This window comes from Hyla sarda, chromosome 12 (genome assembly GCF_029499605.1).
Source record: "Hyla sarda isolate aHylSar1 chromosome 12, aHylSar1.hap1, whole genome shotgun sequence".
Classification (NCBI taxonomy): Eukaryota; Metazoa; Chordata; class Amphibia; order Anura; family Hylidae; genus Hyla; species Hyla sarda.
The window spans coordinates 9314293-9327897 of NC_079200.1; the positions used below are offsets into that span (position 1 = coordinate 9314293).

The 13605-nt window shown below is 45.6% G+C and overlaps 1 protein-coding gene across 4 annotated transcripts in view; it reads right to left on the minus strand.

The window, feature by feature from the left end:
* STAT3 (signal transducer and activator of transcription 3) overlaps nucleotides 1-13605 on the minus strand; it is a 102688-nt gene that overhangs the window by 42735 nt on the left and 46348 nt on the right. For 3 of the 4 annotated variants that reach the window (XM_056548161.1, XM_056548162.1, XM_056548159.1), the window contains exons 2-4: nucleotides 9488-9631; nucleotides 4887-5031; nucleotides 971-1069 (exon numbers count right to left, since the gene is read on the minus strand). In XM_056548161.1, coding sequence (XP_056404136.1) covers nucleotides 971-1069; nucleotides 4887-5031; nucleotides 9488-9615 — 372 coding nt within the window. In that variant the 5' untranslated portion in view covers nucleotides 9616-9631. Of the gene's footprint in view, nucleotides 1-970; nucleotides 1070-4886; nucleotides 5032-9487; nucleotides 9632-12462; nucleotides 12609-13605 lie in introns of those variants that run through there. The other variant, XM_056548160.1, reaches the window with a different exon arrangement.

Here is a 13605-nt window from a genome sequence, read left to right on the forward strand (position 1 = left end):
GAGCGGACGGCACAGAGGCAGGTGAGGGACCACCAGTCATGTCAGCTGATCGGGCGCCTGCAATCTCCCTGCAGAGGTCCCATACAGTTTCACCCCTGAACCAGTAATTTAACTGACTAACGGCGGCATCTAATTTGGTAATGCCAGGCATTGCCGTGTTCGACGAAGTTCAGCATTTGCAGCGAGTCCTGGCTGCTTATAGCAGCCGTTACTCACCGGCTTTGAAGCAAGCTCAGCTCTTGAGCTTGCTTCAAAGTCCCTTAGCGAGCATGCAACATACATGTGTGTTATTAAGGAGTTAACAAATCGCAGCATTTTTCTGAACACACCCGCACAGGGCTGATATCGCAATCGCATTGCAATTAGTCGTGCAGCTCTAGTGCATACACAGTTTTTGAAAATGGTCTTTTATTTAACCACTTTTCATTGTTGTTTTTTCATCATTTATTTTTTTTATTTTTTTTATAGGCTGTGCATAGTCTCTTGCAAGGACTACTTTATTCAGACAGATGTACTTATACGTTGCGTGTGTAGGCGGTAAAGTAGACGTCTGACACAGAACATCATTCATCTTTAGACAAGGGGCTCCAGCGCAGACAATGGCAGTAGTGTCTCTATGGCAGCGTCGCTATTCTGCAATGTTGTGAGGTTTAGCGAATACAAAGTCACTGCTGTTTTGAGTTGTGATCTACAACTTTATCCACTTGACAATCGGGGGCAAAACAGAGAAATTTTCTGAAAAAGACTAAACAAATGATATCAGATCACTCTATTAGAGCAGTGGTCTGCAAACTGTGGCCCTCCAGATGTTGCAAACCTGCAACTCCCAGCATGCACGGACAGCCGTTGGCTGTCCGGGCATGCTGGGAGTTGCAGGTTTGCAACATCTGGAGGGCCAAAGTTTGTTGATCACTGAACTAGAGTATCAGATGATACTGCACAGATAGACATTGCAGCCCCCAAAACAAACCTGAGCAGCGGCGGCAGCGGTCTGCAGAAGCCTCCCCTCTTCCCACAGGCATCTGGCCACAATACGTGCGATTTCCATTGGCTTCTCCAGGTACCTGCTCTACAATACAAATTCCACAAAATAAATATAAAAGTACAATTAACTATTAAAAGAGTAACTATAGCTTTAAGAAACCTTTGACAGATCAGAGTGAATAGGAATCCAAGTGCTAAGACACCCACCGATCAACACTTCTGACAATGAGAATAAGGGGGAGCCATGCTGTAGGCCAGGAGTGAGAGGGGATGCCAAGCTCCACACGAGGAACGAGATGAGAAGACATGTTAAAGACCATAAAGTATATGCCGAGGAACAGGAAATAACACAAGGACTCATGTTGGGGACCAGGAACGAGATGGGGGGGGAAGCCAGGCTCTGGACATGGAACGAGATGGGGGGGAAGCCAGGCTCTGGACATGGAACGAGATGGGGGGGGGGGAAGCCAGGCTCTGGACATGGAACGAGATGGGGGGGGGGAGCCAGGCTCTGGACATGGAACGAGATGGGGGGGGGGGAGCCAGGCTCTGGACATGGAACGAGATGGGGGGGGGGGGAGCCAGGCTCTGGACATGGAACGAGATGGGGGGGGGGGGGGGGGAGCCAGGCTCTGGACATGGAACGAGATGGGGGGGGGGGGGGAGCCAGGCTCTGGACATGGAACGAGATGGGGGGGGGGGGGGGGGGAGCCAGGCTCTGGACATGGAACGAGATGGGGGGAGCCAGGCTCTGGACATGGAACGAGATGGGGGGGGGGGGGGGGGGGGGAGCCAGGCTCTGGACATGGAACGAGATGGGGGGGGGGGGGGAGCCAGGCTCTGGACATGGAACGAGATGGGGGGGGGGGGGGAGCCAGGCTCTGGACATGGAACGAGATGGGGGGGGGGGGGAGCCAGGCTCTGGACATGGAACGAGATGGGGGGGGGAGCCAGGCTCTGGACATGGAACGAGATGGGGGGGGGAGCCAGGCTCTGGACATGGAACGAGATGGGGGGGGGGGGGAGAGCCAGGCTCTGGACATGGAACGAGATGGGGGGGGGGGGGGGGGGGGGAGCCAGGCTCTGGACATGGAACGAGATGGGGGGGGGGGAGCCAGGCTCTGGACATGGAACGAGATGGGGGGGGGGGGGGGGGGGGGGAGCCAGGCTCTGGACATGGAACGAGATGGGGGGGGGGGGGAGCCAGGCTCTGGACATGGAACGAGATGGGGGGGGGGGGGGAAGCCAGGCTCTGGACATGGAACGAGATGGGGGGGGGGGGGGGGGAGCCAGGCTCTGGACATGGAACGAGATGGGGGGGGGGGGGGGGGGAGCCAGGCTCTGGACATGGAACGAGATTGGGGGGGGAGCCAGGCTCTGGACATGGAACGAGATTGGGGGGGGAGCCAGGCTCTGGACATGGAACGAGATTGGGGGGGGAGCCAGGCTCTGGACATGGAACGAGATGGGGGGGGGGGGAGCCAGGCTCTGGACATGGAACGAGATGGGGGGGGAAGCCAGGCTCTGGACATGGAACGAGATTGGGGGGGGGGGGAGCCAGGCTCTGGACATGGAACGAGATGGGGGGGGGGGGGGGGGGGGAGCCAGGCTCTGGACATGGAACGAGATGGGGGGGGGGGGAGCCAGGCTCTGGACATGGAACGAGATGGGGGGGGGGGAGCCAGGCTCTGGACATGGAACGAGACGGGGGGGGGGGGGAGCCAGGCTCTGGACATGGAACGAGATGGGGGGGAGCCAGGCTCTGGACATGGAAAGAGAGGACAAACCATACTGGAAATCAGTAATTACACATTCGGATTGTTGGCTTTTTCGTCATTATTTGTATGCTTTCCATGTTTGCCGACTTCATTAGACACTGTAAGTTACATAACATCCTGTATCTGTGTGTTTACCGAAGAAAAAGAGGCCATAGCTATTAATAATTCAGAGCGAACATCTAACAGCTGTGATCAGATTTTCCTCATTGGCAGCCAAAGGTTTATGGGTTAATAATTTGTACGTTCTTATAATATAAAAGCATAATAAAGGGAGTGGCAATGGCTGGAGTATACGGGGCAGAGCATGGTCAGTATCTGGGAGCAACCAGAGATTCTCCTGCGTTATTTCCATGTCTATTAAAGAGGAAGCTGTGCGAGGCTCTGTCCACATTGTAAATGCCAGGAATTTATGGCTCTGCAGGAGTCGCTGGCTCAGGTTCAGCAAGGAGGTGCAGAAGTAACACTGCAGTAAGAAAGGGAACGAGTAGGAGGGGGATGGTAGCAACGATAATAAGGAAAATTAAAACGGTTAATATATTTACTACTGTGGAAAGAACTGTGTAAGGAAGCAGCTGCAAACCCATTGCTGTCGTCCTCCCAGTATAATGGTGAGGAGGAGGTAGAGAGCTGTGGAACCGGCTGGTAGGAAAAATGAAAGTGAAGCTCATCTATAAACACTTGATCCCCTTTAATATTCAAAACGTATTTGTTTATTTGGCTTTCATTTGATAGATAAAACTTGAATTTATTAATTAAGGGTCTATTCCCAAGTAGCGCATCCGAAGCGTATTTCATGCTGTGGATGCGCCGAAAGCAGTCACAAGAGCGAGCTTCCCGCTGAGTCTTGGTAGCTTTGTGTGTTCGCTCGTAGCCTAACAGGGAGCTCGCTGTCGTCAGCGCATTCACAGCAAGAAATACGTTGCGGATGCTCTACGTGTGACCCAACCTTAAAAACAGGGAATTGGTCATCACGTTAATGCTGCCTGAAGAAATCATCAGAAGCTACTGCCCGTTACACTACTGGTCTATCGATTGATCTCTTCTTGTACCCATACAGAAAGCAATCGATCAAGGTTGGCAGTGGGGTGGGGAGACATCACCAGGGACTGCCTAGATGACTTGTGGTTCGGGCAGCATGAAAGTGGTGAGAGGTTCTCTCTAAAGGAGTACTGTGGTGCAGGAAAATGTATTCCCTATCCAAAAGATAGTAGATAAGTGTCTGTTCGCGGGGTAGATGCCGACCGCTGGGCCCCCGCCCAGCACCCATCTCTGCAAGGAGGGGGCAAGTCAGCCAACACTTTATGCTGGGGTTAACACAGCTCCGTTCATGTGGAGAAGGGGGAGCGCCTTGCACGGGATCGCGGATGTTGCCAGTCGAACCCCCGCGCTCAGACACTTATAGGGGATAAATTGTCCTACACCACAGTACTCCTGTAAAGAGGTCTGAAAGGCTCACTAGGGAACAACAAATAAGACTATAGGTCAGTGATCTCTATACTGCGGACATCCAGATGTTGCAAAACTACAACTCCCAGCATGCCCGGACAGCCAACGGCTGTCCGGGCATGTGGGGAGTTGTAGTTTTGCAACATCTGGAGGTCCACAGTTTAAAAAGGTAGGAGTGGTAAATACAGCGGGTTCACAGAAAACACCTTTAAGATACTGGAGGAGGAAGACTTTTAGAGTTACTCCTCTACGATCACGGGTCTGTGACAAGTGCCGAATAGCTGGTGGTAAAAAAAAAAAAAAGTAAAAAAAAAAAGTAAAAAAAAAAAAAGATAAGGCAGAAGTTGACAGAAGGTTTTTACAACTAAGGCCAAGTTCACATCAGCGTTGAGCTCCGTTTGTAGTCCGTCCAAATTACAGGACTGTAGCAGAGAAAAAATACTGCAAGTAGTAATTTTTCTTCTCCACTCAACTCCTGTGATACAATGCATACTTGACAGAAACCAGTCGGTCTCCATTCAAAGTCAATAGGACCCAGTGGTGTCCGCTGTGCTCTGACCCAATCAAGGTCCATTTGGTGCAAATAGAAAAAAAAAAGCCGAATGGGCCCTAAACGTGTCTGACCACAACGCTCATGTGAACTTAGCCTAAAAATAGAGAAAACTGACTTCTCATTACCTGAAGAAACTGCTTTATCCTCCTCAGATTGTGCTGGTAGAGGACATTAGATTCCTGCAGAAAGCGACTGTATTGCTGATCTATTTCTCCCAGTAGATTGTGGAACACCAGGGTTGCATGAGATTCCTTGCTGGCAGCAAAACCCCTGCAGAATAAACAGGATTACTACAAATTGAATAGCTGTTTACAACCAGAGGACACGTTAGAACTGTGCTGCTGTGGAGCATGGTCCCTGATAATAAAATCACCCAGGGACCTGTAAATACACAACAGCTGAAGGCCATGGATTTTCTGACTGTGCTCGATAAACTATTAAAAAAAGGTACAATTGCTGAAGGATTTACTGGGCTACGGAGAGAACTGGAATGTCTTGGGCAGCGAGCTAAACAGACAACATAAGAGCAGATTAATGTTCTGTTCACCCCGAGGGTTTGGCTAAAATTGCATAAGTAAATAATAAATATGGCATGTATAACCCCTTAAATAAATACTGTAGTGAATTATAACTTAAAGGGGTACTCTGGTGGAAAACTTTTTTTTTTTTTTAATCAACTGGTGCGAGAAAGTTAAACAGATTTGTAAATTACTTCTATTAAAAAATCTTAATCCTTCCAGTGCAACTTAGCTGCTGAATACTACAGAGGAAATTCTTTTCTTTTTGGAACACAGAGCTCTCTGCTGACATCACGAGCACAGTGCTCTCTGCTGACATCTCTGTCCATTTTAAGAACTGTCCAGAGCAGGAGAAAATCCCCATAGAAAACAAATGCTGCTCTGGACAGTTCCTAAAATGGACAGAGCACTGTGCTCGTGATGTCAGCAGAGAGCACTGTGCTCGTGATGTCAGCAGAGAGCGCTGTGTTCCAAAAAGAAAAGAATTTCCTCTGTAGTATTAAGCAGCTAATAAGTGGGGATAGGGGATAAGTTACAGATCGCGGGGGGTCCAATCACTGGGGCCCCCCACGATCTCCTGTACGGTGCCCGGCAGTCCGCAGGAAGCGCCATGCATATGGGTTATGGGATACATGGACCCCCTGCAATCTATAAAAAAATATGTTTTTTTAATTACTTATTTTCAAATTTTAAGCATAAATTACTACAAAACCATCCCTACACAGAAGGAAGTAAATAAAACAGAATGGGAACAGGTTATGGTGAAGGCCCTCAGAGATTTCTTATTATTGCATTTTAATTCTTTTTTCTCCTCACCTAATAGCTCACTTTATTCCTGGTTATGTTCCTCAAGGGGTCTACTTTCCAAAATGGTATGCCATGCGTTTTTTTTTTTTTTTTTTGCTGTTCTGGCACCTAAATGCAACATGCCCCCCAAAAACCATTTCAGAAAAACGTACTCTCCAAAATCCCCTTGACGCTCCTTCCCTTCTGAGCCCTCTACTGCGCCCGCCGAACACTTTACATAGACATATGATGTATGTGCTTACTCGAGAGAAATTGGGTTACAAATATAAGTATACATTTTCTCCTTTTACCCCTTGTAAAAATTCTAAAATTGGGTCTACAAGAACATGCGAGTGTAAAAAATGAAGATTGTGAATTTTCTCCTTCACTTTGCTGCTATTCCTGTGAAACACCTAAAGGGTTAAAACGCTGACTGAATGTCATTTTGAATACTTTGGGGGTGCAGTTTTTATACTGGGGTCATTTATGGGGTATTTCTAAGATGAAGACCCTTCAAATCCACTTCAAACCTGAACTGGTCCCTGAAAAATTGTGAGTTTGGAAATTTTGTGAAAAATTGGAAAATTGCTGCTGAACTTTGAAGCCTCTGGTGTCTTCCAAAAGTAAAAAAAACTCATAGATTTTATGATGCAAACATAAAGTAGACATATTGTATATGTGAATAAAAAAAATAATTTTGAATATCCATTTTCCTTACAAGCAGAGAGCTTCAAAGTTAGAAAAATGCTAAATTTTCACATTTTTCATCAAATTTTGGGATTTTTCACCAAGAAAAAATGCAAGTATCGACAAAATTTTACCACTATGTTAAAGTAGAATATGTCACGAAAAAACAATCTTGGAATCAGAATGATAACTAAAAGCATTCCAGAGTTATTAATGTTTAAAGTGACAGTGGTCAGATGTGCAAAAAATGGCCGGGTCCTAAGGTGTAAAATGGCTGGGTCCTTAAGGGGTTAAAGGGGTACTCCTGTACTTACGTAATAAGTGCCTGATCATAGCGGGTCTGACCGACTCCAGCTATCTCCTGCCCAGCACCTTAGTGTTCTGAAGATTTGTTTTTGGAACACCGGCTCTTCTTATGACAGAGCGGCAGTGGTCAACGCGGGCCTTCCTCCTTGATTCACATAGGGATACAAGGAGGGGGCAAGACGACAACCACTCCATGCTGTGGTTGACACTGTTACGTGCATGGACCGGTGGTCGCTCCATGCAAGAGAAGAGCCAAGCAGGAGATCAAGGGGTTCCCAATGGATAGAGAATAAGTAGTTAAAGGGGTTATCCAACATAAGGAGACTGTCAGCTAGAAATGGACATGCTTACCAAAGATCTGTGCTTGTGTTGGTGGTAAATGGCGGTGTCCTGTGTCCCCCATTACGCTGCTGGCTTGTTTGTGTGAACTGGCTATTTCCTGTTTTTTTCTGTGCCCTTCCTCCAACTACAATCACCAGGATCCCTTGTATGTAAACATGAGGTAATCTCTCTCCCAAACATCAGCCACCTCACCCATTGCAGCACAGCTAGGCTCTCTTCCATGAGTGCTGTGCTTGAAACTACAATTCCCTACAGCCCTGTGGATAATGATCTCCCTCCCACCCAGCAGTCACACTACCTGATGAAGTAGAGACACGTTCCCTTTTAACACCCGACCAGTGATGCATTGTCTCGGGCCTTTCCTAGGTTTCAGTGCGGCCCGAGACAATGCATCACTAGTCAGGTGTTGAAAGGGAGCATGTCTGTACTTCATCAGGTAGCATGACTGCTGGGTGGGATGGAGATCCTTCTCCACAGTGCTTTAGGGAATTGTAGTTTTCCTAATTTTATATGCCACTAAAATATAGCATCTGGGGCAAAGATCAAATAAGAAATAAGAGACCAGCCATGAAGAACAGTCAAAAAATAATAATCCCGGAATACCCCTTTAAGCACTACTTAAAAGGTGTACTCTGCTGCTCAGCATTTGGAACAAACTGTTCCGAACGCCAGGAGCTCGTGACAGCATAGCACCGCCCCTCATGACATTATGCCCTGCCCCCTCAATGCAAATCTATGGGAGGGGGCGTGAGGGCTGTCACGCTCCCTCCCATAGACTTACATTGAGGGGGCGGGGTGTGATGTCTTGAGGGGGCGGGGTGTGATGTCATGAGGGGGCAGGGCTATGAAGTCACAAGCTCCCGGCGCCGGCTCCAGCGTTCGGAACAGTTTGTTCCAAACACTGAGCAGCGGAGTACCCCTTTAAGTTCTACTTTAGGATGGTTACCTGTGGGAATACCAACATGTGCAACCCTTTTATTACATTGATAAAGGGGAAAGATTTTAATGGCGGTCTACTGTAATGCTAACTTTATTTTCAAAGATCTTTATACTGGAACTCCTTTATTTTGACGTATAAGCTGGACTATGAGCTCACAGATACTTGCAAATGTTTAATTTTGACTTGCGACACCTAAATTCTCTCTCGATATGGATGCAGCTACACAGTTACTTTCGCTTTATGGTCCTCGGATAATGTTGAAGGTTCAGTAAATCAGGAAGTCAACTGTATTGCTGCCCTGCTTTAGTAACTAGCTGTTGTGTGGCTGGAATCTGCTTTTTGTTTTTAAGTAACATGAGCGCTCGCTCTTTAACAGAGGCGCTTGGCACAGGCGTCTCCAATTCAAAACTAAAAAACAGGTCACATTCCTGTCTGATTAACCAAGAAGAAGAGGCGGCCAGGCAACCAGACACATAAAAGTAAAAGCCTATTGCATCCTATTGTGCAAGGCCTGAAAGTGAAACCGATGCCAATGCAGATTCATAAACCAGTTACATGTGGCATCCGAGAACACTGGCTAAATAAAGTGCGGCTGGAACGGGAGTGTTTGCCAACAAGGGTGCCTCCAGCTGTTGCAAAACTACAACTCCCAGGGGATGGCAGCAGAGCTCCAGCCACCATCTTGACTCATCGGACCCCTGCGATCATGCTGCGGGTGTTCCAATGAGTCTCACAAAGCCTTGGCTAATGTTTAAGTTGCCGTGATTAGTATTGGTTAGAAGGTTAATGGTTAAAGCAGTGTTTTCCAAACCATGTGTCTCCAGCTGTTGCAAAATTACAACTGTGTGTGTTGTTCTATAAGGGTGCATTCACACCTACCGCTTCTGTGTTTAACTATTTGTAGCGATTTAACAGCACGAGATCTGTAGCAGAAAATCCGTAGTGTATATGGCATGTGTGAATATACAGTTAGTTCTGTGTTTCACAACCAGGGTGCCTCCAGCTGTTGCAAAACTACAACTTCCAGCATGCCCGGACAGCCGTTGGCTGTCCGGGCATGCTGGTAGTTGTAGTTTTGTAACAGCAGGAGGCACCCTGGATGGAAAACACTGTTTTAGATGCTCCTTGTAAACCCTGACCATCTTACCAGTCTTGGCTCTCGATCCACGGTGCCAAAAATTGGCGTAACTCCATGGGAAAGCTGTCGCTGTACAGCTGGTGCAGCTGCTCCAGGTATCTGGTGTCCAGCTGTTGCAACTGGTTCCATTGTGTCATCTTGCAGCACGGAGATCTGGAAAAAGAAAGAAAAGGGGAAAAAATTTAATAAAATATAATATATAAAATATAATACATATATATATATATTTATATTATAATATAATATATATTTATTTATATTAATTTATTGCATCTGAAATAGAGCATAAAATCTGATGGTTTTTCATACATCCACACGGGAATGACAAGTATGAGGATTACTTGCAGCCAAAATTCCGAAAAAAATTCAATGAAACATTTTCTTCTTCCAGATATGCCACAAGTCTCAGGCTCTACGGAGAATCCACCTTTGCAGCAGCCTCCCATTGATTTCAATGGAAACTACACTTTCAATGAGGAATTGGATACCAGAGAAGTCCCATTTGTCAATGGGAAGGCGGACATAAACCCCGATTCCAGATCATGTCGGCTCCATTTACCATGGAGTAGGAAGATTGTGGATCCACAAGGAATTCAATAGGCAATGTCATTTGAACAAACATGTATAGATCAATAGTACAAGCAAATATTACAAAACTCTGTACTATATATATATTAAACAAAAATGATTCTCTCTCCTGTTATCAAACTATAACTCAAGTGAGACTTGTATTGCTTGTCTGCAAAAAAAGCAATACAAGTCTATGGAGGGGAGGAGGAAGCTCAAGACAAGCAATAAAAGTCTATGTAGGGAAGGAGGGAGCACAAGACAAGAAATACAAGTCTATGGAGATGGGAGAAGGAAGCTGCTCAAGGCAGGCAATACAAGTCTATGGAGGGTGAAGGAAGGAGCTCCAGACAAGCAATACAAGTCTATGGAGGGAGCTCCAGACATGCAATACAAGTCTATGGAGGGTGAAGGAGGGAGCTCCAGACAAGCAATACAAGTCTATGGAGAGGAGAGGAGGGAGCTCCAGACAAGCAATACAAGTCTATGGAGAGGAGAGGAGGGAGCTCCAGACAAGCAATACATGTCTATAGAGGGTGGAGGAGGGAGTTTCAGACCAGCAATAAAAGCCTACAGAGAGGGGAGGGGGGGGGGGGGGGTAGGAGGGAGCTCTGTTCTCCAGCTCTGGAAGAACTGCAAACAACAGATAAACCTGCAGAGCAGAAAAATAGCATAAACAAGTCATATAATGGTCAGAAATAGTGCTGCTCCTCATGTACGCACGCAGGGCAGCTTATCCTGAAAAATCATCTGAAATGACAGGTACGCTTTCAACTATTAAGTTTCCCTTGCTGGATTTCCTCAAAAATGCCTGGTAGAACCGTAACTCAACAGTGCCAGCACCGGCCCAAACCTTCACAGCTTTAGTACCAACCACTACTCCAACCCTGTAGGTCTCCAGCTGTGGCAAATCTGCAACTCCAATCCTGCCCCTGACATCCTTGGGAGCTGTAGTTTTGCAACAGCTGGAAAAAAGCAGATGCTGAAGAACTCTACACTGCACAGTTATAAATGGCAGAAACAAAGAAGAAGAATATCCAGCGGCAGAGAGTAGGCTGGGGGGGGGGGGGGTTCTCCTTTATGAAGTCCCAGGATAAAATACACAAGCAGATAGAGGCATCGACTCGTGGCTTCAAGGATCCTTAACCATGTGTGTTATGAATCCGCCTCTAATCTGTATCTGTTATTACTGTTCATTGTTCTAGTACCATCTTGGTTCAGTGTTCACATCCTTCTAAGTAACTTTCACTTTCTTTTCTTGAGATTCACATATATTCACACCCATGACACCACACAGATAGGTAACCATCATGTCCGTAACTGCGGTGTTAATAGTTATAATGTATAGTAAGAGAATGAAAAAAAGTAATGCTACATTGACATAATACTAGTCTTTATGGAATAGAAACCAAAATACCTAATCTGTTGTATAGCCCTTGCAAGTCAGACACCAGCAACCCTACAGACGTTCCATAACTTTAAAGGGGTACTCTGCTGCTCCGTGTTTGGAGCAAACTATTACGAACGATCGAGAAGTCATAGCCCCACCCCCTCAATCCAAGTCTATGGGAGGGGGCGTGACGGATGTCACGCCCCCTCCCATAGACTTGCATTGAGGGGGCGGGGCTAGGACGCCACGAGCTACCGGCGCCGGTTCCAGTGTTCGGAACAGTTTGTTTCAAAGGCTGAGCAGCGGAGTACCCCTTTGATGGGTCCATTGAGTTGCAGACAGTGTGTAAAGTATTTTAGAGAGCAGTGCTACATGTTGTGTATTTTATCCTGTACTAGCTGAGTAACCCCGGTCCGCGTGCCACCCAGCTTTCCCAGTCTCCTGAAGTCCCAGCAGGGATAGGCTGCTAGTCCTCCCTGAAGGAGTGCTGCCATGCCCTCTCATTGCCCCCACCGGATTACTATCCGGCTGCGGAGATTGTGGGTATCGGGACTTTCCTTAAATCGGAATCTCTCCTTCCGTTCGATATACACATATTTACAAACATACATAAAACATTGCTGTGTATAAATAAATAACAGTATCTGATAAAGAGGTCAGAGAATCGGATATGATGCCTTTGAGGCCAGGCTTTTACTATTGCTTCGATGCTTATACTTTGCGTTTCAATATCAATGTACAGAGATCCCTGCACGATCTGTTTCCTGTCAGTGAATGGAAATGTTCTTGTTTACATCCGGCAACTGAAAATAGAAAAGCCCAACATTTCTTACAGCTGAAGATTTGCTACAGTTTTATCCAGTGAGGAGTTGAGATCGCTCTCATGAGACGCTATAGTAAGGCTCCATTTCTGGGTTCATATGACCTGCAAAGCCAAGAGCCGTAACTCAATCTCGCAAAGAACCCTCATATACCTGATCCTATATGGGGATCATTATCAACTTCCTATCCAGCCCTCTGCACTTACTATTCTCAGCACCTGCCTGCCCGACAGTCAGCAGGATGTTCAAAATTCCCGGACAATCTCAGCAGCCCAGGAGTAACGAAACCCGGAGATGAACAGGAAGTCCCATAGACTGGGGTTGGGTTAGTCCAGTATTAGAAAAATGCAGCTTCTCTTATCTGCAAAAAAAAAATAGCACCATTCCTGTCCACGGTACTGCAACTTTGTCCCATTTACTTCAGTGGTGTTTAGTTGCAATTCCAGATACAACCTGTGGACAGGAGTAGTGCTCTTTTTTTTTCAAAAACAAAACAAAAACAAAAAAAATAACTTTTTCTAATATTGAAAAACCCCTTCAACTATGCTATTTTTTTTTAGTTGACATAGATAGCATGTGTATTAAGTTTCAACAAGATATCTCCAGTCATTTAGAACGTATGCTGTGACACACATTTGTTATATGAAAGAAAAAAATAATTTTTTTATTACGGTATATATATATATTTTTTTTAAATAAAATAATAATAAAATAATAATAATTAATAGTAATAGTAATAATAAAAAATAAAAATAATAATAATAATTAATAGTAAAAATATAAAAAAATATATATACACACACAATATATATATATATATATATATATATATATATATATATATATATATATATATATATATATATATATATATATATATACACACATATATACACACACACACACACACACTAAATAAGTGATGGTCTTTATTCGCACAAGCATGTAGGTGACGTTTCGGCTGGCTAAGCCAGCCGAAACGCCACCTACATGCTTGTGCAAATAAAGATCACAACTTTTATTTTTTATTTTTTTTTAACTATTTCTGAAGTGCCGCAGCCAATTTGTTTGCCGAATAAATGCTGGATCTGTGACCGGGATCTATTTCAGTGTGCACCCATGCACTTTTCCTGGAGGATTGCTTTCTTGTGAGACTACATATTCATTATATATATGTATTCTATAGAGCTTAAAGGGCCTAGCAATCCCAGAAAGCCCAAGAAGAAAGACCATACATACTTCTTACGTTACGAGAGGTATAAGGAGAAGCCCAACTATAAAAAGACAACAGTGTGGAAGATGACATCTTACCAGCCTGTAAACACAAGCGATGTGTTCAGAGTCCTGGA